The 25,353-nt window shown below is 33.8% G+C and overlaps 3 protein-coding genes, 1 long non-coding RNA gene and 9 other non-coding genes across 13 annotated transcripts; 11 read left to right on the top strand and 2 right to left on the bottom strand.

Moving 5' to 3' along the window:
• The first annotated feature begins 164 nt into the window (after positions 1–164).
• LOC144558760 (glutamate dehydrogenase 2, mitochondrial) lies at positions 165–5,392 on the top strand. The gene is made up of 9 exons (XM_078307624.1): positions 165–337; positions 417–530; positions 2,881–3,102; positions 3,194–3,268; positions 3,384–3,500; positions 3,679–3,929; positions 4,694–4,769; positions 4,855–4,941; positions 5,052–5,392. The coding sequence occupies exons 1-9, from the start codon at positions 230–232 to the stop codon at positions 5,235–5,237; spliced, it is 1,236 nt and encodes a 411-aa protein (XP_078163750.1). The 5' UTR covers positions 165–229; the 3' UTR covers positions 5,238–5,392.
• Positions 5,393–5,564: 172 nt separating this feature from the next.
• LOC144558762 (light-harvesting complex-like protein 3 isotype 1, chloroplastic) lies at positions 5,565–7,194 on the bottom strand. The gene is made up of 3 exons (XM_078307627.1): positions 6,731–7,194; positions 6,405–6,542; positions 5,565–6,046 (listed from the first exon to the last, which is right to left on the bottom strand). The coding sequence occupies exons 1-3, from the start codon at positions 7,101–7,103 to the stop codon at positions 5,793–5,795; spliced, it is 765 nt and encodes a 254-aa protein (XP_078163753.1). The 5' UTR covers positions 7,104–7,194; the 3' UTR covers positions 5,565–5,792.
• Positions 7,195–8,630: 1,436 nt separating this feature from the next.
• LOC144558761 (protein ORANGE, chloroplastic-like) lies at positions 8,631–13,905 on the bottom strand. The gene is made up of 8 exons (XM_078307625.1): positions 13,551–13,905; positions 13,002–13,116; positions 12,646–12,762; positions 12,397–12,483; positions 11,923–11,999; positions 11,664–11,791; positions 10,857–10,993; positions 8,631–9,108 (listed from the first exon to the last, which is right to left on the bottom strand). Exons 1-8 carry the CDS (start codon positions 13,766–13,768, stop codon positions 9,031–9,033), a joined length of 957 nt encoding a protein of 318 aa, XP_078163751.1. The 5' UTR covers positions 13,769–13,905; the 3' UTR covers positions 8,631–9,030.
• Positions 13,906–22,283: 8,378 nt separating this feature from the next.
• LOC144558798 (uncharacterized) lies at positions 22,284–23,945 on the top strand. The gene is made up of 2 exons (XR_013512993.1): positions 22,284–22,762; positions 23,482–23,945. It is a non-coding gene; the product is annotated as an uncharacterized LOC144558798 (long non-coding RNA).
• LOC144558883 (small nucleolar RNA Z107/R87) lies at positions 22,490–22,600 on the top strand. The gene has a single exon (XR_013513040.1). It is a non-coding gene; the product is annotated as a small nucleolar RNA Z107/R87 (small nucleolar RNA).
• On the top strand, positions 22,670–22,766 carry LOC144558895 (small nucleolar RNA R30/Z108). Its single transcript, XR_013513051.1, has one exon. It is a non-coding gene; the product is annotated as a small nucleolar RNA R30/Z108 (small nucleolar RNA).
• On the top strand, positions 22,842–22,933 carry LOC144558892 (small nucleolar RNA snoR31). The gene has a single exon (XR_013513048.1). It is a non-coding gene; the product is annotated as a small nucleolar RNA snoR31 (small nucleolar RNA).
• On the top strand, positions 23,136–23,221 carry LOC144558885 (small nucleolar RNA snoR77Y). The gene has a single exon (XR_013513042.1). It is a non-coding gene; the product is annotated as a small nucleolar RNA snoR77Y (small nucleolar RNA).
• Positions 23,255–23,453, top strand: LOC144558882 (small nucleolar RNA Z112). Its single transcript, XR_013513039.1, has one exon. It is a non-coding gene; the product is annotated as a small nucleolar RNA Z112 (small nucleolar RNA).
• On the top strand, positions 23,493–23,641 carry LOC144558893 (small nucleolar RNA snoR2/U65). Its single transcript, XR_013513049.1, has one exon. It is a non-coding gene; the product is annotated as a small nucleolar RNA snoR2/U65 (small nucleolar RNA).
• LOC144558881 (small nucleolar RNA Z221/R21b) lies at positions 23,703–23,798 on the top strand. The gene has a single exon (XR_013513038.1). It is a non-coding gene; the product is annotated as a small nucleolar RNA Z221/R21b (small nucleolar RNA).
• A 468-nt stretch (positions 23,946–24,413) lies between the features above and the next one.
• On the top strand, positions 24,414–24,499 carry LOC144558877 (small nucleolar RNA R38). The gene has a single exon (XR_013513033.1). It is a non-coding gene; the product is annotated as a small nucleolar RNA R38 (small nucleolar RNA).
• Positions 24,500–24,537: 38 nt separating this feature from the next.
• Positions 24,538–24,623, top strand: LOC144558887 (small nucleolar RNA snoR20a). Its single transcript, XR_013513043.1, has one exon. It is a non-coding gene; the product is annotated as a small nucleolar RNA snoR20a (small nucleolar RNA).
• The last annotated feature ends 730 nt before the right edge of the window (positions 24,624–25,353 follow it).

Here is a 25,353-nt window from a genome sequence, read left to right as displayed (position 1 = left end):
ATAATTTCAGACGAGCTAATTTTTTTTTAAAAAACCTATTTACATTATAAGCAGTTCAACTTGTGCCCGAATCCCGAAAAAGGAAGGGACAAAATTGTCAAATGTTCTTATCCGAATACGACCCCGTGTTTCATCTATTTATACCCTGCTCCGCCTCTCCATCTCATTAACTCATTCACACAATCTATTTTGCTTAGAAACTCAATAACATTTTCATATTTCATTCGCCATGAATGCTCTAGCTGCAACCAGCCGTAACTTTCGCCAAGCCTCGAGGCTTCTCGGCCTCGATTCAAAACTTGAAAAGAGTCTCCTTATCCCATTTCGAGAGATTAAGGTTAGTAAATTGACGGTGAAAAAAAAAATTGGGATTTTCCAAATTTCTTTGTATGATTGAATTAATTCGATTGTTATAGGTTGAATGCACGATACCAAAAGACGATGGCAGTTTGGTTTCTTTCGTTGGATTTAGAGTGCAGCATGACAATGCACGTGGGCCCATGAAAGGAGGCATCAGATATCACCATGATGTAACCCTCTCTCTCTCTCTCTCTCTCTCTCCTGCTTTGTGATCTTCTCTCTAAAATTTGCTTTTGTTCATTAGAGCGTATTTTGTAAGATATTTTAAATTTTATCGGAAAAATTCAAATCGAATAGTGCTACTGCTGATCACGAAAGTAACCAGTTGTCAAGTGCCACGTAGTTTTTCTTTTCTTCGGTTTATATTTTTATTCAATATTTTACTTATTTTTGCGAGAAAAAAAAACTTGTTTTGGAGAAAGAGACGTGAATAATTTTGGAACTTCTTCTATACACAGTCACGGAGCAACAATATCTTCTTACGGTCTTACCTGTTTGGGTATATTTTGAATCTTACGCAAGAAAGCCAATGAATTTAAAAGGGGAATTTCATGTATACCCTTCAAAAAAATTAGAATTATGTTTTTTTTTCTCTAAAATTCATAATATCATATTATTATTCTAAATTTTCAAAATCTACAAATTTACTCAATTTATTAATCTTTTCTATTTTAACTTATTTTAAATTTATAAAATATTCATTTTGCTTTTTATTAAAAAAATAAAAATATGTGGCATGCTTAAGAGTCTTAAATGTTCAGTCTTCTAATTGATCAGGTACGAGAAAAAATTATTCATTTTCTTACTTGTGATACATGCATAAGCATATTTCTAAATGTCATTGTATATGTGTTACAAGTAGAGAAATGAACCATATCTCATTAGAAGCCGACCAATTAGAAGCATGAATGTTTTTTTTACACAAACTATATAATTTTTATTTTCTTAATAAAGAATAAAGTGGGTACTTCATAAATTTAAATTGAATTTTAATAAAAAATATAGAGTGAGTCTATGGTACTATGCATATTACGATTTGGCACCGTGCTACGGCTCTATATTCGAGTTTCAAATCCTAACGGTCGATCCGAACCGTTCATCTTGTTCTCCATATTAATATGTGTTTGGAGACCAAATTTTACATTTTTTAAAAAAAATTTACTATTTTTTTAGATATTTAGAAAATCACTTGATCTGAAAATTCTGGACCATCCAAAAACAGTGATTTTCAATAAATTTCAAAAAATGTAAAATTTGGTCTCCAAACACATATTAATATTATGGAGAACAAGATGAACGGTTCAGATCGACCATTGGAATTTGAAAACTCGAATATAGAGCCATAACACAGTGCCAAATCGTAATATGCATAGTACCATAGACTCACTCAAAAATATATATAATAAAGTGGGTATATGTGTGACCTTTTGAAAATAGAAGGGTAAATATGATATTATGAATTCTAAATGGTGGAATATGTAGTGTCAAAGTTTTTGAAGGGTGTATATGAAATAATCCAATTTTTAAATAAGAAACATACTTAAAGCATGCCAAAGAATATTGCAATCAGAAGCCAAGTGCTATTTCCCATCCCATAAATTGGGGTATAACAGCGCACAACTGAGAGAAAATAAAATGATATATAACAGATGTGCTGTACTCTGTCAATATCTTTATATATTTTCCTTCTTCAAATATGCTATACAATATTCCTCTTTACGCTGTCAGTGGATACAGCAATTGAAACTACAACTCCATAATACTAATTTCTGAATTGTTGCTTACAGGATTTTCTCAAATAAAAAAAAAAGTTTCTGAAGTGTTATAATTTTAGAATATTAGCAACCATTAAAACCAGGGCTACTTGCTTATTTTTATAGAAAGATCCAAGTCACATGACTTGCATCCGCAATCAAAGCAGCCTTCTTTTCACTTTTCATTAATTAATGGAGGCTATGGGTTTTGTTGAGATAATGCTACCCCCTCAAGAAAGTGACAATTCTAAAAAATTGGTAGCCCAAATGAAAATTGGGTTCTCCTAATTTTTAATTTGGTTTACATTAATTAAGCAGCATATATTAGTTGACAAGCTATTTTCATGGTACACCTACTTTTCAAGCTACTGTTACTATTGTCAGAATTACATTTTTCAGTTTGAATTTGAGTTCACATTAAGCAGCATATATCAGTTGACAAACTATTTTCCTGGTAAATCTATTCTCATGCAACTGTTACTATTGTCAGAGTTTACATTTTTGAATATCTATTGCGTGTCTTCGTTGTTCGATGTTGTACGTATTGTTCTATTGCGTGTCTTCGTTTTTCAATATTTCATGCAACTGTTACTATTCTCATGCAACTTGTACCTATTGTTTGACTTTCCTGTGACTTAAGAATCAAAGTATCAGATTTCAAATGAAGAAAACATTTAGGGCATACTGGTAAAATATTCTCTTGTGTAAATGTTGACCTTTCTTATACCAACTCAAGATTTTAATTTTGAATATATAAATTGTAAAGGTTGATCCAGACGAAGTAAATGCTTTGGCCCAGCTGATGACATGGAAGACAGCAGTTGCGGCATTGCCATATGGTGGAGCCAAAGGTGGAATTGGGTGCTCGCCTGGAGATTTAAGCAACAGCGAGTTGGAAAGGCTGACACGTGTATTCACACAAAAAATCCATGACCTAATCGGGACTCACACCGATATACCGGCTCCTGACATGGGGACCAATGCACAGGTGTGTGTTGTAAATTACCAACTTTATGGAAATGTATGTCTTCTATTATTTCCTGTTATTAAAAATCTATTTTGGTGCTCTGCTTAAATAGACAATGGCATGGATTCTGGATGAGTATTCAAAGTTCCATGGCCACTCGCCGGCTGTCGTCACTGGAAAGCCAATTGTAAGTCAATTTTTGCCAGTACATATTCTGAGCTCTGAGAAACTAACTGTCATTGTCAAATAATTATTGAATTAAAAATTTCTCATTCTTTTAGTCTTCAAAATTTGGTTTTTAGGAACTTGGTGGCTCGTTAGGTCGAGATGCAGCAACAGGACGAGGTGTAGTGTTCGCAACTGAGGCTTTATTGGCTGAACATGGGAAGTCGATTTCAGGATCAACCTTTGTTATCCAGGTAAACATAATTTGAGCATTTCAAATGCACAATATTTTTTCTAAATATATATATATTATATAAAAAGAAAGGTGGTTATTGCCTAAGCTCAAACTACCACCTATAATGGCTGTATTACAATCATAGGCTCATTTCTTTGATTTGATTAAATAATTGGATAATTTTCTTGTTATAATAGGGTTTTGGTAATGTGGGTTCATGGGCTGCAAGTATTTTCCATGAAAGAGGTGGCAAGGTCATTGCAATTGGAGATGTCTCAGGCTCGATAAAGAACAGTAATGGGATAGATGTACCAGCATTGATCAAGCACAAAAGTGAAGGCGGTGCCTTGAAGGATTATCCCGGGGCTGAGGCCATGGATTCAAACGACTTGCTCGTGCACGAGTGTGATGTTCTTCTCCCTTGTGCCCTTGGTGGGGTCCTTAACAGGTATGCTGGTATATATATTCAGTCAAGTTTAGTTTTACATAAATTAGGGTAAACATGATATATCTGTTTGATTGATTTTCACAGTTTTTAAAATGCTGCACGTCCAATATATCTTTTTTGTTTATTTTTATTCCAATAGTTGATATTGTTTACTAAATCGTAATTGATCTTTATTTAATATATCTATCAGTGAAAAGTTGGTGATAGCTGTGTGGCAGTGTGGCAGTTGATTGCTTAAATATTATTTTCCTTTATTACAGTCACGATATCTTTTTCCTTTATCAATGAATGTGTTATGTAACCCTTCTTAGGCGGAATTTCATGTAACTCAAAATTACAAATTTTCTCCTTTAAAATTCATAATATCATATATCCCTCTAAATTTCAAAACTCACAAATTTACTCAATTTATATCTTTTCTATGAAACTCCTTTTAAATTTATAAAGTTTCTATTTTATCCTTTATTGAAAAATAAAAATATGTAGTCTTAAAATAAGAAAAATTTATGTCTTTTCTACATATTTTTATTTTTTCAATAAAGGATAAAATAGAAACTTTATAAATTTAAAATGAGTTTTAATAGACAATACAATAAATTGAGTAAATATGATATTATTAATTTTACAGGAAATCGTAATTTGGAGGTTTTTGAGGGGGTATACATGAAATTCCACCCTTCTTAGAATGGAAAAAAAAAAAAATGAGATTTTGAGATAACATAAACTATAAAGCTAACTTTGTTAAGGTAACCAAACTACTACAGGGAAAATGCACCACATGTTAAGGCCAAATTTATTATTGAAGCTGCAAACCATCCAACAGACCCTGAAGCTGATGAGGTATTAATATGTTACAAACTATTATAAAAAAAAAAAATTCAAATACCCAATTATGCTCAAGGTTAGTTAATTTTATCTTTTGCAGATTCTAGCCAAGAAAGGAGTTTTTGTATTGCCTGACATTTATGCAAATTCAGGTGGTGTCATTGTTAGTTACTTTGAATGGGTTCAGGTAAATTTAGAAAAATTATTTCTTCTGGTACTTCACTTTATAATGCATTACACATACTCTCAGGGTAACTTTAATGCTCTTGTTTTGTTTTGTTATTATATCAATTTTAGAACATCCAAGGATTCATGTGGGATGAAGAGAAAGTTAACATGGAGTTGAAGAAGTACATGAACAGCTCCTTCAACAATATCAAGCAAATGTGCAAATCGCACGACTGCAATCTGAGAATGGGTGCTTTTACCCTTGGTGTAAACCGTGTTGCCCGTGCTACCCTCCTGAGGGGATGGGGGGCATAGAAAATGTGTTTGTTCATTTATTTTTACCATGTCAGAATAATTTTCTCCATTGATATTTTTCTTCCTTTTATGTGTTTCTGTTAGTTTTGTGTAATTCACTCCCCCTCAATTTCCTGAGTTCTCCAATAATCATACAATGGCGATGTTTCAATTGATTTGATATTGTTGAGTTCATTTCTTTTTAATGTGTATAGGTACTTAATCAGAGTTCAATTGCAATTCGATTATACTGGACAAAATAAAATGAAATCAATACATGTTTAGATGAACTGACTAAAAAGAACCACGAGAGCTACAAGATAAGTTACAATCTGACTTCATCATAGCTAGCAGTTGACAATTTGACATAGAAGAATAACTATAGTACAAAATTATCCAAATGAAGTGAGTTAACCAGTTTGAAGGTTGTTATTTAGGAACTTATATTGAGCACAATAGAAAGGCTAAACCAACTCCCGCACTAAAAAAGGAAAAAATAATAATAATAATGACTCGAAAACTACTAGACAACCCTCCCTTGTCAGAAGACCAAGTACAAGAGAAAAATTAGAGTACCTAATTCTTGCCAGAATTGCCTGGTGAATTTTCGTCTTGCCAAGTTGCTTGCCACTGTTTATCATAGAAGGTAGATTCTTCGATAAGCTTCTTTATATTCTCTATATCTTCATTCTTTCTCACAAACAATACGCCAACTACTGCTACGAATAGCAAGGTTTTGCAAAAGAAATTTCCCATTTGATCAACAAGACCGGCACCAGTCAGGCTATCCACAAAATAGGCCATGAAAAACCCAATCATGGCAGCACGACCTACAATTTTAGAAATTCCAACAAATAAACTTTTAGGTTCCACACCACAAAAAAATTACGAAAAAGAAAGAAAAATAAATAAACTGATTGTTGATTGGGAGATTTATATACTCGTCACTCATGTTTTTTTAGTGTTTTACTAGGTAACAAATTTATTTTCAGATCAACTAACAATATATTTTGCCAAAATGTGCAACATGGCAACTGTTGTTTAGCTATATAAATGAGAATTTATTAGTTTTACTGAATTAATTATACTAAAATTATGTGTGATGTTAGAAATAGATAAATAATATAGCTAAAGGTTTCACTAGCAAGCATTATGTACAAATGAAGGAAACAATTGGTTTCAACAAACCATTTAGAAGCTCTGCTTCAGGGAGATGAAACCGCTTGATCCATTGCCACCATGGAATTATTGAGGTATCGAATACAACCGGTTCATTATTGCTCGATGCCTCTGGGTTATCTTGTAGCCACTTTCTTCTCCTAACCTCTGAAATGGATTAGACAGATAATGCTAGAAGAGATTATTAACCAATCTACACAGGAAAGAAGTGCACAGAGGTCCATTGAAAGATTTTACTCCATCCACAATTTTCTTTTAACATAAATTCTTCAATGAGGCATTTTATCAAACACCTAATGAGCGTTCAACGACAAAGTTGGTGCAGTTGCACTTACCGGCATCAATAACAGCATCCCAATCTGTTTTGCCCCCTTTCTGAAACTGTTTCAAATCCCAAGTACCCCCAACCCATCTCTCGTCTTTAAATGAGGGCACCTCTGCCTTGACCGAAGCAGTCCCATTCAAGCTCAAAGACTCCGCCTTTTTCGCCCCCTCTTCTTTCTTCCCGGCTACAGCTACAGGAGAAGACTCTTGCTTTTCCTCTGTTGCAATGGAGCTTACACTTCCAGCGCCGTTCTCAGTCGATTTTGCTAGGAAGAGAGATTGATTTCTCTTTTGGATAAAACACAACCAATTTCGGCGTGAGAAATGAGCTCTGTTGAGTGAGGTAGGGAGAGTAGAAGAGAGAGGTGGTGAGAAAGAAGCCATGGTGATAATGCAACAAAAACTACAGAGAAAAGATAGGAAAATTAAAATAAAACGAGGGAATTTTTATGGCTAAAGATGATGGAGAGAGAAGAATATTTTGAATAGACTTGGCTCATGTACATTGAGCAGATAAGAAGAAGGTCGAGTCTTGAGGTGTATGTGAAAAAGGTCTAGGATGCGTTGCTTTTAAGGATGAAGTCTTTGGTGGAAGGTAGTGATGATGTGGCGCTATTCACTGCCACGACTGGCTGGAGCTGCTTCCCTTGGATGACGAACTGAGAGCGTTGCCTTGCCATCTTCCCAGGTACCTGACTCATTGCAATTGAAACGGACGGCCCAGGTTTACTCTCAGCCGGTGTCTATTCGGGATGGCGAAGGGAGGCCAGATTATTTGCGCTTCGAGATTCGTGTAAAGTTAAAAGACGAATCCTGAAACGTCCGTTTCAATTGTACTCTTGTCTGGTAAGATGTGAATTCCGTTTCCCTAGGTGTTTGTGTGCGTAGTCTGTGACTGTGTCAAAGAACCCAGCCAACAAATTTACTTTAGTCACTTCATTGACTAAAAGTCCGTTTCAATTAGGAGGAGAGATCCAATTACACCATCATAAAAATGGTGACACAATCTTAATTTCATATTTTTTATAAGTTATTTTTGTGATTTTAAAATCTAAACAGACGATCCAAACCGTTCAACATGATCTCCATATTAAAATGTACTTGGAAACCAAATTTTACATTTTTTTGAAATTTTTTTAGTATTTATTAAGATGTGTATAAAATTGTTGTTTTTAGACAATTTTAAATCGTTGAAAAGCAGCAATTTTAAAAAATTCTAAATAAATAGTAATAAATTTTCAAAAAATGTAAAATTTAGGCACATTTTAATATGAACATCACGTTGAACGGTTCGGATCGACTATTTGAATTTTGAAATCGAAAAATAACTTATAAAATCATAGTGTCAAGATGTGTCACCATAAAATGATGTAATTGAATCCCTCCTCTTCAATTAGACTTAATTGTATGTAATCTACTGATTATATCAACTATATATCCCAATAATTGAAATATTAAAACATTTTAAAAAAGAACAAATTTACTCAAATCATCGCATTAGAAGCCCATACACTTCAAAAGCCTAACATAAATCCAAAATGTTTCCCGGGCCATAAATGAACTCAATAATGTACCGATGTTTCCTCCGGCCTATTAGATTTGGCAAATAAGATCAGAATGTATTCATCGGTTGTTTAGCTTCATCCATCCGGCCTATTAGATTTAGCTTTTTCATAATAACGCCCGATAAGCAAAACATTTTATTTTCCCTAAACTTATACAGTTGATTTTAAACCGCATGCAACATATATAATCTAGTAATCAGAAATTTCAAGCCACAAAATAGTATTCTTTTGTTTCTTCGGAGTTCAAATCAAATATTAAACGATTCAGAGAAGCATATCAACAGCAATACCAGAAAAGAAAGCAAGACTATATCATTGTCACATTGTGTTGAAGAGAAAGAAAACCTGTCCCAAACTCAAGAATAACATAATATTGGATTTAAACTTGTGTTGAATACAAGCCAAGTACAAAATTTTAAATTTATACACAATTTAGGCTTAAGATAAATACAGCATTGGCAGAGAAGTAACAACAGGTTACCGGTAGATGGGCTATCGAGCAGACCTGGGGAACTATTAGCGGTGCTCTTCCTTTTTGTCGCATTTTCTCTGCATGCTCAGAAATCTATACATTCGAGCTAAACTTGAATTTTCGTGCTAAACTTAATACATTTCCAACAAAATAGTTCTATTTGTGAATCATTTTATGACACTGTCACAGTACTACGACTTCTCTAGAATCAACAGAAAACTCTATATACATTGTAAGACAATACTGAAATAGATAACTTCCTATTGCAAGAATTCTAGTCGAATGGATCTATCCGAGGGTCATGCTCACTAGCCATGGCCATTCCTGTGCAGAGGCATGTCGGGCACATCACCTGCACATTACATACAACATATCGATACCAAGATGAGAAAGGACTACCGTATACCCAGATGCCAAATCACATTATTTAGGCAACTAACATCATTTGTAGGACGTGTGCAACAAAACTCAATATTTTAGCATAGTTCATATGCCAATCTAAAAATCTGAATATTAATATGAATGACACCCAACCATTTTGGAGGTATTTGCAAATCAATGCGAGAAATAGAAGTCAAAGGCTAAGTCAATGGAAATGGACTAAAAGTTGCACAATTACACTCACAAAATAGATCACCCTTTCTAGCAAATCCAGTGAGGGCAAAATTCTCAAAACACAATGAAATACTATTTTTTCCATCATGATATAACTTTCAGAAGTTTCACCCTCCAATACTTAGTACTTTATTGTTTATTTTGCTATATGTTGACAATTAACTCTAATTTTAAAACAGCCAAAAACAAATGTCAAAAGTTCTTTGAATCCAAAACTATAACTATTGATATTTCCTTTATCATGTAGATAGATATCAGGTTTGGTGATCTGACAATTGTTAGGCCACCAATCAAATTTCAATATAACTAAATAACTAATTTTCAAATTGTTCGGTGGGTAGCCAACAGCTTTCAAATTGCATCAATTCTGACATAAAGGCCTATATAAATCACAGAGAAGGCAGCTATAATTTTAAACTTTTTATTTTGATATGTTGGTTGCCACAACTTCTCAAGCATGCATGTTATCAATATAACCTATCCCTCAACTAATTGAGGTACCGAGGTTTAAGAAGTGTTCAGTGTTAACTCTTGTCAAGAGCTAAACAGATACTAAAATAAATAATTAAGTGTCAACGGTTGTCAGAAATGCATTATAATTTGACTAAAAAAAAGAATTAAGGCCAGGTAGCTCAATCTTATGACACGTGTAATAATTACGAAATGATTGTTGATCATGGGCTCTGATTGTTCATCTCTTTTTCAAAATTGGGTGCGGAAGTATATCAATACCCAACGTAGCTCTCAAAATCTACATTTACATATATGGATAATCTACATTTAATAGAAGTTAATTTATATATACTAGATTAAATCTGAAAGTATTTAGGATTAACTCTGTCCAGACAGAGACTGAAAATAAATGAGTGCAAAATATCAGTTTTCTCAAATAAGGGTAAGCCATACTGTGCGCTCAGGGATAAAAAAAACATATATATACAAATTAAAAGATGATACAACTTTTGAATCTCACACCCGCATACACAGAAAAAAGAAAAGAGCACCCAAAATGATGTTTTAATTACAATATGTATCCAGTGTCAAATTAGAGTCTCAACTATTTTTTTTTCTTTTATTGAGTCAAATTCTCATTTGACATAATATGTATCCAGTGTCTCTATTTATGAGAGAGGGATATATAACAATCAACTCATTTGACAACCGTGACAACCGATGAATTGGAAACTAAAATTTTAAACATGTTTCTTATCAATTAATTAGATCATGTATCACATTTGGTGGAATTAGAAATTCATACAATCACCACTAAGGCCGATAAAACAGAGACATTTAATCCGAATCACCATAACGATGAATAATTTGAAAACTTGAGGCAGGGCCAATCTAAATTCGTAGAGAACATATCTATACCCTTTTTTTATTTTGATAAATTTATTATCAGTTTTCACAGTTTCTGAATGACTTTGTTGTCAACGTATTTATCCCTTAAATGGTATTATATGAAAAGGAGAAATGAAATCATACTTTGCCAGCTCCAGAACAGTTGGGGCATCTCTCGGTCCGTGGAGCAGATAAAGGTTGAGTTCCGCTGCTAGCTGTCGAAGCTGGCTCTGCCAATACAAGAGCTCCTGTGCTCGAACAACGAGCACATGCCAGGTACCCTGCGTACATCATAGGAAACCTGTCAAATACTTCCTAAAGGCAATGCAAACGAAATATATTAAAGTAATGGCAGAGGTGGATCCATCTATAGTGAATGGGGGTCAATTGACCCCCATTCATTTTCAAAAAATTTGTACTTATGCATGATACTCTATATAGTTTAAGAGTAAAATGCTATGGATATTGTAAAATTAGGCAGCATGAAATTTTTATATGATTGATCCCGATTCACGTTTAGACCCCCATAGATTGAAAGCCTGGCTCTGCCACTGAGTAATGGCACACCCTCACTATCCTGACCAAAAATTGAAATAGAAGACCCTGCCAATTTGGATACCTACTGAATCTAGTTTACGCCACATTTCGATTCCAAAATCATGGGATGTACTTACTATACCGCTCACGATAACAACAACTAGGCTAGGCTTTCCTGAAGCTCTTCTTTGTTTTAAAATTTAAACAGGGGATTGATAAAATATTTACCAAGGATTTTCACTTCTAACGTACAGGCCAAAGATGCAACACAAAATAGAACCGAAAAAAAAAATGATGACAACCTAGTGGTATATATTCTCCTTGTATATGTTGACTGGATTCATACCATACCAGCATGTGCTGGCAGTATATACCGGTACCACCAGCGTGATAAACTGATAATACATGACTTACCAGTTCCAAGGCAGTATTTGCATCTTTTGTGCTCCTGTTGCTTGACATTATTAATCTCAACAACCATCAATGCCGATATTACCCCTACTGCACCCCCAGAGAAAGAAGCCACTATCGGATCGACCTGACTGTAGAGTTCATATTAAAAGAAATTAACAAAAAGAAAAAAAAAATTAGAGTGCTTCAGATACCTAATGATGCAACTAACAAATAACTAACTCAGATGGGATTTTGACATGCTTTACAAGAAAAGAAGCACCTTAATTGCATAGGCAAGTGAACATTCCTTATGAAATCTTCATATGTTGTACCTCCAAGCCCCAACCTAAGCTCGAGCTGTAAAATTAGAAATCCACAAAACAACAAATGAACAGACCAGTCTTAAGCTAAGCATAATATTAGTGTATTTACAATACCCAATTATATAAGCTAAAATAAGTAAAGCTAAGCTGATAGTGCAAAATGTACCAACTTGAATCAACCCTATTACAGGCCAACCATATTATAAATATGAACCTGTTAAAATGTTCTTGATTAACTAGTTTGTGGTCGGCATCATATTTAAAGTTTGCTATACTATCAGTTATTCTTATGACGCTAGACGTAGGTCAAGCATATGCAAGTTGCAATACATCTTTGTAAATTTTAATCAGTAACCATTAATAGTGATCAATAAGATCATGGTTCACAACTTTATCTTATTTAAAAATTAATAATTTATAAGGTAACTTACAATTGGTGCAAGAAGACCACCAAACAAAATGATTCCAGCAATTAGAGAGAAACACACTGCATAATAAATCTTTAAATTTGCAGGAGTCTGAAATTACAGAAAAGTTAAAAAAATCAATTAGCTTGTCCTGAAAACAGAATGAATATAGAACAATTAATCAACAATTTCCAAAATACCCTTACTGGTGACATTTTCAAAAAGCTTCCTAACACATATATAACACACTGACAATCGTGTTACTTTACTCACCAAGGGAGGGAGAAATGGAATGGAGGAGGGGAAATCAGGCAGTTCGTTTTCCTGCTCTTCATTTAAGATGCCAAGCTCAGCATTTCTTATTCTCTGCTGTATCCTTAACCTACGGATCTGTATCAATATAAACTTATGTAACGCACGCACGCTTTTATATATATATATAAAAAAAAAACTGACTGCTTAGTCTGCTTTTATAAGAGATTTACAAGGAATATTGTGATAGTCTGGTGTGTGGAACTAATTCCATTTCCTAACCCAACCTTTTCACATCTAATTAATGCAATGAAGAAATCTAAGTGGACTCTTACTGAAAAAGTTTTGTATAATAATAAAGATAAGTTGAACCGTACCTCCTCCATGTGGAGAAAGATTTTGTTTCTGCGGCTTTTAATGTTATCCTGTATCTCTTGTAAATCAAATTTTGCAAAGTCTTCTACCGTTTCTGGCCCTTCTATAATACAAAACCTGCATTCAATATTTTCAATCAGTATCAAAAGGAATTGTGGTATCAGATACCTCCATATCTCAAAAAAGACCCCCCCCCCCCCCCCCCCCCCCCCCCCACACACACACACACACCAAAAAAAAAAAGGCAAAACAAAAAGAGAGAACAATACAAGCTCCGCAAACATTGTTCTGTTGCGCACAGAATTGGAATTGAACCAGCCAGGCTTTGTACCAGTACGAACTAGAGAAGGACCCCGAACTGACTCAATTAGTTCTGATCATTCTTCTTTAATGTGTTCAACCTATCTCCTCTAGAAAGAACCAGCAGTCAGTAAAACAACATGGAGATTATTTCTCAACCTTGGTTGAACCCAACTAAGCTCCTATTCGCCATTTCATCAACTAATATCATCTCAAATTCTGATTAAATGTCGAAATATATGAAAACGTACCCAGCAGCGTTTTTGTCGTTCAGATCGGGCGGACCAGCCATGCTATCGCCTGAAAACGAAGAAGATGAAGAAGGAGGCGGGAAATCCGAACTGCTGGATGAAATCATACGCCATCTGACAGTTCGACGAGTGGTGATGAACCTTCTAGAAGAAGGATTAGGGATGTAGAGTGTCTTGGGCGAGAAGGCATATGTCAGGATGCGTCCCGAGCAGAGCATCACTGCTCTTCGGCGGTGGCCGTGCTTTGAGTTTGTGAATCTGTTGGTGGAGAAGAGACTGGGTGGGAGCAGTGGGAGAAGAATGGAGAGGGGAATCAGGGAATGTGTAATTTCAACTGACACGTGGCAGGAAGAGGAACAAGGGACGGTGTCGGTGGGTTTTACAGTTTTTAAAGAGAGAGTATTTCGTGCTCTACCCAATCACGCGACACTACACAAAGACTGAGTCCGTGTCCGCGGCCATACCGCCATTTTAAACTATTTAACAATGTTTAAGAAAGCTATCCATCTATTTAATATTTTTGTAATATAATAAAAAAAAATTCTCATTCGAATTTTAAACTCATAATCTCTTTTATATAGAGATCAAAACTATTTAAACTTAGTGTTGGAAAAAACGTTTGTTTAGACTAATTAATCGACTGATTAGTCATTAGCGGTAATCAAACTGTTACAGATTTTTTCCGATTAATTGACCGATTTTTTTCGATTATGGCCGATTATTTCCGATTAATCGCATGGTGGTACTTTGTCCGTCCAATGACCGCATACTGTTATTTATAATACTGGTTGAATCAGACGGGACATCGAACCATCAAAGCTTCGGTTTAACAGTTCACTAGTCGAATTGGTAGGTTAACTGGTTCAATTGTTGGTTTTTTAAAGCATACATAACTTATTATTTGAAAATCAAATTGATTATTTACTTTTGCATCTTCTAATCAGAAATATTGAGATTGAACACAATATATAACTCTAACAAAGAAGAACTGGTTAAAAAAAATTTAGAGATAATAGAAAAATCACAGTTCAACATTTTGATTATTCAATATACTTGACAGTTGACATATAATTTTTTGCAAGTAGCCTCACACATACATTTAAAGTAATCTCATAGAACAAAATAACAGTTTAATATCTCTAATATAAAAAATACAAAGTTATTTGTCGTGAATCACGATTAACTTTTTATTCTCACAATATTTTTCCGTTTCTCAATAAAGTGCTTGTAAATTTTTGTGGTTCCAACATGGTAAGAAATTAAGAGGGCTCATCTGTGATATGTGAGATTTAAATTCCATGGAAAAGTAACAGAGACAACCATTAGAGTTCTTTTTTTTTTTTGAGGGGTTAGCAGAGGCTGCCAACCATAAAAAAATTATTAATAACAGGAAAAAAAAGTTTTTACATAGTGGGATGCAATAATTACAGATCAGCCCCTCAAACCATTAGAATTTTAACATCATAATATTGATACAAGAGTTGCAAAAAAAATAAAAAAATAAATAAAAAAATCTATACAAGCCATAAGGTCAAATGAGACTAACACTAAATTGGTATAAACTTGGGATCATTTAAGCCCATAAGAGAGACCTGGGAGGCTGGGACTCCAAATATTAGTTGAATTACAAATTTTAGAAGAGACAATTTAGGATTTCAACTTGATCCAATGCATACCAGTTCGCCTAGATGATAACTTCTCAAGAATTGTATCTCTATTATCCAACCACTCTTGATAGTTGTGTTGTACTTAGTTAACTATTAAATTAATTACATAAATAAATTTTAACAAATTTTAATAAAATTTAGATCTTTAAGAATATGTATATATGTGTGAAATGAATGTGTTTTAATGTTTTATTCAATATATAATAAAAATAATTATTATATTAGTATTATATGTTATTTACCTGCTACCGTTTCGTTATCTGACAATCATAACAGATAAAGAAGCAATACAGTCAAAGTAATTCGTAGTGGATATTAAAATATGAGTAAAAATAATTTGTAATTTCATTTGACTCTTATCGTAGCCGTTAACACCTCTACGTAACATGTACTTCTTTTCTCTTCGAGTAACACGCCACACATGTTGGTTTATATTTGATTGACGTCTACATTTAGTCTATACAATTTAAATTTAAATTTTAAATCTAAGATAAAATTTAGCATTGTTCATCAAAGACAGTTCGCAGTACAAGGAAGAATAAAAATAAAAGTAAACAAATATACAAGAAATAAAGAATAGCAACTATTTTAACTATTCCAGTAAAAATATTGTTTGAATGTACATTGCTATTCCGAATAACCTCTATTTTATAATAACTTATATTCTTAACACATCCAAACATACCCATATATTATAATATATTATGGTGTAAAGCCGGATTTTCAGAACCAAAAATAAAACACAACATGTGTATTACCTCTTGGAGCGAAACTCTTCCGAGTAAAACGCAACGACAAGGTTGCGTTGTGGTATGTTTCAAAATTTTCATATATTGGTTTGTAGATTTAATTTATTTTTTAAAAAAATGCCACAGAAAAGAAAAACCCAAGAGATTTTATGGCACGTAATCGCAACTGTCTGATTCGATTAGGAAAAAATATTTTTAGGAGTCTTGTATGAGAATATTTTCATCCCCACAATTTAAATTGATTTCTAAATAACTGTTAACTACTAAATAGAAATTAAGTTGTTCTTAACTTATAAACCTCCGCATCCCTAAAATTGAAATTAGAGTTTCCACTAAAAATAATATCAGTGATTAAAAAAAAATTCAATCAGTAATTTAACCAGAGTGGAGTTTATAAACAATTTCTTAATAAGAATTTTTTTTGTATATAGTTTCTAAATAAAATAAAGTCGAATACATTTATGAAATTGAAATAAGAATTGTCATCTTAGATTAGAAACTGTAATAACACAAGAGTTTCTAATCATACCAGAAATGAGATACTCTGATATCTAAAAAATATTCTTAATACGAATCTTTAAACAAACCCAATTCCAAGGACACCGTAAATAATTCGGGAAGTGCGGAAAAATATTTTTCGCCTAGATGGTGACAGAGTAAAATTGTGGATATAGTTTGGATAGGAACGACAAACCAAAATTTGCTCCAACGATTGTTGATAGAGGATAATTTGTGGGCCAGCTGTTGAAAGATGCTGAAGAGCAACTGATGGCAAGAATAAATTGAGAGAATGTGAAGATTGTTGCCAAAAATCTGCAACGGAATTGATTATTGATGATAAAAACAATTATTATTTTATTTTATTCGAGTAAAGTTGGGATGAAATCCTTCAATTGTTGAAATATCAATTAGTAACTTACAAGCGTCGGCGCTTAAAAAAATATGATGGATCCAACAATTAAATTGTTTACTCTTTTTTTTTAGCACCGTATCCAAAAATTTAATACGGATATATCCATACAAATATGATTTTGATTTTTAATTATTTGTATCTAAATAGTAGATATATATTATAAAAATATTTATGTATATATTTATGGATATCCGATATCCAATATGTATCCGTCTAATATTCAATCCGTATCCGAAAAATAAAAGCGGATACATATATGTTTTTACCACTATCCGATTGGTTTGCATCCCTATGAATTACTGTGAAAAATTGTATACAGTATAAACTATATAACAAGTTCGGTTTGAAAAAAAAATGAGAACATAATAATTATTTTATCCAATCGTCTAAAAAAATATATATACGAAGTTGTTTTAAATATTTAAATACATGTATTAAATCTTCAAAATGTAGTCATATATTGATTCCATGATCCATCATATCTCTTAAAACCTTACCTAATCTAATGACATGCATTATCTTTATTTAAGTGGTAATTATGGCGTACCACTTAAGGCTACGTTTAGATGGAAGTTAGAATAGCCAGAATAGTGAAATTTAAGAATAAATAGTGATAATAGAAAATAAATAATGATTTTTTAGGTTAGTATAAAAATTGTGCTATTCGGATTAGTAAAAATGTTGTTTGGATTATAAATTTGGAATAGTGAATAGCTGTAACCGATAAAGAATAGTGTTAATAAGGTGCTAATTAAGATAAAAGATAGGTAAGTGGGACTTCAAATGAATTGTCATGACGTAGATATAATAGAAGTGATATCAATTTTATAATTTTGGGATTGTGTTAACGGAAATCCGAGAAGGAAGCATTTTTTTTTCTTTTTTCACATTTTCGAATAGTAACTATTCCAACATATACATGGAATAGAGAATAGCAACTATTTTAACTATTTCAAATAGTAAAAATATTGTTTAGATGTATATTGATATTCCGAATATCCCCTATTATATTATAGCCATTTATTCTAGCTATTTTCATATCATCCAATCATATCCTAAAAAAGTTGTTGAGTGCTGAATAGTTAAAAATATTGCGCCACAGCTTCCTTGGTGGTGGAAAGCATACAAAAAATCGCACAACTTTTGGGGTGACACAATTCAAAATTTAAGAAGTCGTACGCGGCACCCTGGTCCGTATATCTGGATGGTTAATGGATTTCTTTTTGGCAACAATTGATCAAGTTGAAACACTTTTTTCATTGGTTCGTCCACTGATTGATTGGGAACAGCATGATGATTTTTTATTAGTTTGATTCTTGGGATGGGGCTCTGATTTGTTGTTTTCGGGATGGACAGCCACGACTAGCACAAAATTTTTATTTCTACCATTTTTTTTTTTTTTGAAGAATTTGACTTCTAACATGATCATAAAACACCGGTGAGATTTCAAATATCGAGATCCGCACTATATCTGGAACCGCAGAATACCAGTACAGCCCCATATATATTTCTTTTTTAATATACTGAGATGTCTCAGCTTTTACGTAATCGATGTGTACATAAAAATATAATTTAACTTTTAGGGTCTGTTCGGCCGAATCACTATTCACGTGGGAAAAAAAAAATTCAGTTCAACTGAATTTTTTTTTTCCCACGGGAACAGTGTTTTTCAGTTCAAATTCTGTGCCCGCGCCCATTCTCATTTGTCGGCCGAACAGGCCCTTAGCGTAGGGGCCAGTGTTATATGTGCCTCGACATTCGTGCATAATGCTATTTAACGGTTGAAATTTTCCAAACTTTGAGATATCTCAGACGATGCGAATTCCAGAAAAAAAAAAAAAAAAAAAAAACTTTGAGATATTTAAGAGGATTCGAATTCCAAGCGGAAAAGAATTTGTTTTGAGATATCTGAGTGGATGCGAATTTTAAAAAAAAATCTTTAGACAAAAGAAAAAAGAAAAAATAGAGCCGCAGAACAACAGTGCGTCTCTATATCTGGAGCCGCATCGGCATAGTGGGGATGTCAATATTTAAAACTGCACTGGTAGGGGCGGAACCAAGGCCTGAGCTCCTGGCCCCCTTGGCCCAAAAAAATATACAGAGCTAGCTTTTAATTTCTACCCTCTTGGCCCCCCTTACTGATTATTTCTGATTCCGCCATTGCGCATTGGTGTTCTACGGTTGTGCTAGAAGTTGAATTTCTCATAAAAGGAGATTTTTTGGTTGACTTTTTTTTTGAAAAAATGATAGAAATAAAAATTTCGGTGGGCTAACATCTCAAGGTATGTCATTCAGAGAAGCTTATGATTTTTGCTCACCTAAAGCAGCTTGGTCGTTTGATGAGGCCAAAGATGTTCTCATACGGAGGTGGGCTCCGAATGAAAGTTACACGGCAAGTTTCTTTTATAAAACAATCATGGCAAGTGGGGGAATAAAATGGAGACAATGAGATTTGGAGCAGCTATATATATACCGGCCAAGGTAAAGATTTTCAACTTGCTTCTTAAAGATGGAATACTCACACATGAAGATATGCATCGAAGAGGGATGTTTTGTGCATCAATTGTGTAGCTCTTGCCTATTGGAAATGTCAGTGTACTTGTTTTTCAAATGCCTGTATGCATCTCGGAATTCATATCACTCCAGGTAGGAACCCAATCCGCTGCTTTTCTTAATAGAAAAGCAGCCGGCTGCTCTCCATTTTCTCTCTATATCTCTCTTCAAAGAAGAGAAGAGAGAAAAAGTGAATCATATGGGCCCCAAAGTAAGAGGAGAGAGATAGAGAGAAGAGTACGGAAATAGCATGGAAAGAAAAGCACCGGATCTCGTTCCCTCTAGGTACCCAACTCAAGCAAATTGGACACGGACGGTCCATGATCGTTTTTTAACTTGGCATGAATCTCAAAGCACAAATAATATTGTTCTCCTACGCCATCTCTGAGTAGGCATTGTTTTGAGTTAATCTGAGCCATCTGTTTCAATTTGCTCGAGTCAGGTACCTGGGAGGATTCAGGTTCATGCATCTCGGGTGTGGATCATATTGCTGCTAGGATCGGTTGTCAATTACTTCGAACAGAGGACACTGTTGCCCTACCCTGAAAATCAGGCTGCCCTATCTTGAAAATCAGTTTGTTCTACTATGAGCTCAACTTAATCTCAAATGTAGCTCTGAAAAGAAAAAATTGTTCATGCGCAACCCATTTTATTTAGAAATTAAGTAAGATGCAACTCAATTTGTTTAAATTTCGCACAACTAAAAAAGAAAATCGCGCAACCCACAATCGTGATTTTTTTTCTTTTGGCTCTGCTGGCAAATTCATCTTGGTGATTAAATCCGATTCGATAATTTGAGGGTTAGTTATAATTTAGTGGGTTTAAACCCGTTTCGATTGACTATTTAAACCTGATTCAATAATTTCTTGTCATATCCTGAAAAATTTTTTTGCATCGGTCTCTGGCAACAAACCTGGTCCAGCTCATTCATGGCATGCAGTGAATGGACACATCAAGCAAGTTAAATGAGCAAATATATTCATGATGGTTACATGAAATATTCGGAGACAACGTAAGTACGCAACGAGGCTATTTTTAGGGGTGGAAGATTGCAGGGGGGAATGCAAGATTTCTGCCAGGGAGAGGCAAAAATCGGATTTAAAAAACTTATCAGATTTAAATTCATTAGCTAATCGGGTACTAATAAAAAAATTAACATAATAAAAAATTATGATTCTAAATCATGAGGTTCCCAAAATTGAATTATGGTTGTAAATATGATTCTAATCTAATTCATGACTTCTTTGTGGTTTTTTTCTATTTTGTATTTTTCTTGATAATTTGTACAAGTTTTGACTTATATTTTGTTTAATAGGAGATCAGAAACATCAAATTTTGACTTGTATTTTTGTTTAATAGGCACATATCTTTATTTTTTGACAATAAATGAAGATAAGATTAAAGTAGAATTTCAATCAAAGAAGTCCATTATGTATTTTTCAGGCCCATTAGTCTCAACTTCCCCTTCTCTCTCATTTAATATGACATATGTGGTCCTCTAATATCAACCAATCATTTAATGTGACATATGTGATTCCATAACTTAACATCTTGGATCATAAAACACCATGTTTATTCTCATTAAACCAATCTTCTTCTTCCTTCAAAATTTACCCAAAATCATAAACACTTGAAGAAAATTGAAAATGTGCAAGGAATAAAGGGAGGAGGTGAAATTGGCTTCAAAATAACAAAAATTTAGCCCAGAGAGGGGTAAACTAATTTTCAGGGAGGGGCAAAACCAAAATCAACTCATTTTTTCCACTATTTTTGAAAATCCAGCCGGAACCAACTGCCCCCCCTTGGACTACACTGAGTCCGCCCTTGGAAGATTGCCTCGAACCATGTTGTCGGAGAGAGCAATGGAATGAAGTACATTAAAGCAGATTGAACAAGGTAATGAGACCTTTGATGTATATAATATATAGGGATTGTTTGTACTTGTATTTTTAAATATTTAGAACCGTGGTTGTAATCACAGCTTATTAATATTACTTTGATAATTATTTAATTTTTTCTAAAGTACATTCAATTTTTATAATACCTACCTCTCATGTTGCATATATTTCAAAAATATGATTCAATTAATCTACCATTTTTTTAGATATACTAAACTTAGATCACAATGATAATTCATAATTCTAAAAAATAAATGTGAACAGGTCCCAATGTTAATTCATAATTCTTAAAAAAATGTGTATGTTTATTTGTTAACAAAGATTTGTATGGATCACAACATTTAATTTAATATTATTTAAAAGAACTGTGTATAATTTTCTCAGTAATTGATGAAAGAATATCATGATATATTATAAACAAATGTTTAAATAACATTTATCAAGTCATAGCAGAACGACCAAAAAAACCGACACTATTGCCATATTGTTCCGCTATAGCACGCTATTTAGAACCCTGATTATAAACGACTTCAGAGTAGCCATCTAATCTACTTTGGTTCGATGGGCTCAATTATCGTTCGATTCGTATGAAGATGCGTACACTTAGCTTTAAAATCCATACGTATCTACTTCAATTTTATACACATAAATCTTAATATGAATCGGATAATATTGGAGCTAGTTGGGCTCAAAAGTTAGATCCGATGTCCATCAGACCTACTTCGTTGTCATTATAAACACCAGGTTTAGAGTAGAGTAGACACCACCAAATAATATGTTCTTCCCAAATTGTACTTGTAAAGCCTAAAATATTTCGGCACCAACTGGCCCCTAGAAATTTCAGGGAGACAATTAAAGCCCATTTGGTAATATTTCAGCACAGACCTCAAATCGGCCCGAAGGCCTTAGGCTGTCGCCACTGGCACGCGATAATCTCGTCAAAAACCCTAGTTCTTATCTTTATAAAACCCTAGCGCAGCCGCTTCTTTTCTCCCAGCCTCTCTCTCTCTCTCTCTCTATACTTTTTATATAAAACCAGCGCCACGCCTCCTAAAACATCAACTCATTCAATTGTTCTGAAAATTTTGCTTTAAAGCTTGTTATTTCTTTTTCGATTTAGATTTAGATTTAGATTAGAAGTCCCGAGAGATTGGGTTGGAATTGCGGTGATGAGTCAATAATGTTCAAGCTCAACAGACCAGATCGCAGGTCCCTCGATTCAACAATCGCAGGGATTTGTATGTCGACACACCCGCTGAACTGAGCATTTCCTTCCCGATCTCTGTTTAATTTGCTTTTTGCATTCTGTTGATGTGTTTTTATATTGGTTTTTAATGGAGAAGGCTGCGATGAGGATAACGAGCTCCCTCTACTGATGACCGTGAGGACTCTTGCTGGCAGAATCGAACCTAATTACAATCGCCACCACTGAGTACATATCTTCTCCTTTTTCAAATTCATTATGATTCTTATTTTTCAGATCTTGCTTTGACTTGAATTATCTCTCTACATGGATGATGAGGAAGTCAATTATATATATTTCAACACTTGGTCTGAACGAATCAATGATTCTAATTGATGTCATTCATTCTTCTGAATCCTATTTTTGATCTAATTTGAGGAATTTGTTGATTTGTTTCTCTTTATACTGTTTGTGTTTGTCAAGTGAGGAAACTTGAAATGAATTCTTAGGACACCTTCCTACACTGCGCAGTTTCAAACTGCTCAGTGGATGAGAAAAAACATTTCAGCTCCTGATGCCAATCAATTGTTTAGTTTTAATATTTAAAACTTTTTATCTTTTCAATTGCCGATGATGAGAAGTTAAAAATGTTGGAATTACCATCTGAAAACATTGATGTAATTTTTTGGCTGTTTTCTGAGGCTTGATTTATATCAATTTTTTGAGTAATGATTTTAATTTTTTCCTATGAGGATCAAGACCTGAAATAGATAGGAAGTGCCGTATGACACTTATAAGCAGTTGTTCCATTCCCTTTTCTTGCTTCCCATTTCTGCATTTTCGTCATTCCTTTGTGGTTGATTGAATCTGCAGTCTGGGTTTGTTCAGAAATTGTGTCTGTGCATCTGTTTGTGTGATTTTGACTTGGTCACTGAGGATGTTTTCTTAACATTCAAATTTTAATGAAGTTTTATTGAGGGGCCTGAGCCACGTCCCTGATAGCCAAGAGCTTTGACCAGGGATGCTATGATCGGGCCTAAATTAAGTCTCTGTTGATGTTTCACTGTTTGATAGGAACCTGTGCTTATTACCAGTGTTTGCACGGAGCCGTTTTATGTGATTACAATTGTAACCTTCGTTGTCAAATAATACTAAACTAATGCTTTGTTAGCAATTTTGATAATTTAAATGTGCGAGGATGAGAACATAGTCATGCACCACTCTGATTGAGATTCGTCTCATCTGTGCTGATAATGACATAATACCCATTTACATCTCTGAGCCATGTTTTTCATTGTGTTAATATCTACAATTGAAATGCATTGTTAATATTTTGTGGAGAACCAAATGATGTGGATCCTTAGGATCCGACCTTGATGCGGACCGAATTGTGCATTTTGCACTTGAAGATAACGATTGTGTCTGCTGATGATTCTCCCTAATTTAAATTATTTTCCGTGAATTGTTTTTGTTAATTCAGAAATGGAATTGGATGTTTATAATCTTATTTTAGGGCATGGTATTATTGCATGAATAAATATCAGAACGCATCTGTCAACCATTACATGAAAATTACAATTCCAAGCTAAAAGAAAGTAAATGCACTCGGAATATAATATATCACGAACAAAGGTTTTGTAAGACTATTAAGTCTTATTAAATATTTTTCGACCCATGATTTTTCTTCTGAAATGTTAATTTCAATTTGATGTATGATCTGGGCCTAAATGAAGAGATTTTACAGAAAGAGGAAGTACCTTTGATAGGTGCGATGATCTTTCTTTCGTTTTAGATAGGAAGATCTGATAGACTCCCTTATTCTTTCTCATCTTGTGTGATTTGGAAATTTTGAATTTTCTTCATTCTTTTGTGTTAAACAGTTATTTTTTTACAGAAATTACATTGTAAATGATGAGAAAAATTAAAATTTACAGTTATCCCTGGCTGACATATCTGGATGCTGAAAAACTCAAATCTGATGCAATGATTTTATAAACTTTTTCTTAATATATTGTTATTTTTCTGCCTATGATGACAAATGAATTTCTGAAAGCCGGTTATCGAATCTGCTTTGTTGAAAAACCACATCTTGACTAGGACGGTCTGAGGCTCGTTTATTTAGAATCTCCACTGCTTTGCTTGCTTTGTTTCGTCTTTACTTGCTGCGGTCGAGGGATTTATGAAATTTCATCCAATTATTATGCAATTAATTGACTAATTTTAAGCTAGATATTTTACTACGTAAGCAAGATCAGCTTCTTGGTTGGATCTAGAAGAAATTCGATCCTGTCAAAAATTAATTTTCTCTTGCGAGATAAAACCAGTGTCTCAACTCACCTGGATCTGATTTCTCGTTGATTATCCGGGCCCTTATTATCTGGTACATATTTATTAATTTGATCAACTGTTTATTTTGATTCTTTTTAAAACAAACTCTTATTCGAATGAGTCGAAGATTTCGTGAAAAGCATATCTTGATACGTGATACCGAGAGAAATTGTCAAATTGCAAACGCACTCTGTCCCAAAACCTTCAATGTTTTGAGGCAATTTCTTCGTTTGCAAAATGGATCGAATTTTGTATTTGGTTCCACAATCTCGTCGGCGAGTGAGTTTTGCTATGATCTTGCGGAGGTAGCTTTGGATTACATTGTAATCATGTTTAAAATGAAATGTGTTGTAACTAAATTTTAAAAGGGAAATAAATTAGGATTTACTGATTTAGGAACATAGCAAGAACAATCTCAGCCCATTAATTGGGTAGCGTTGCAATTTTCCTGCGGGCTTGATTTGAGGCCTGGAGCTCAAAACTGTTTTTAAGGAAAAAAGCCTGGTAAAATA

Source organism: Carex rostrata, chromosome 8 (assembly GCF_964058835.1).
Source record: "Carex rostrata chromosome 8, lpCarRost1.2, whole genome shotgun sequence".
Lineage (NCBI taxonomy): Eukaryota > Viridiplantae > Streptophyta > Magnoliopsida > Poales > Cyperaceae > Carex > Carex rostrata.
The sequence above is the reverse complement of the archived record's forward strand: the minus strand, read 5'-3'. Positions and strand labels throughout refer to the sequence as shown.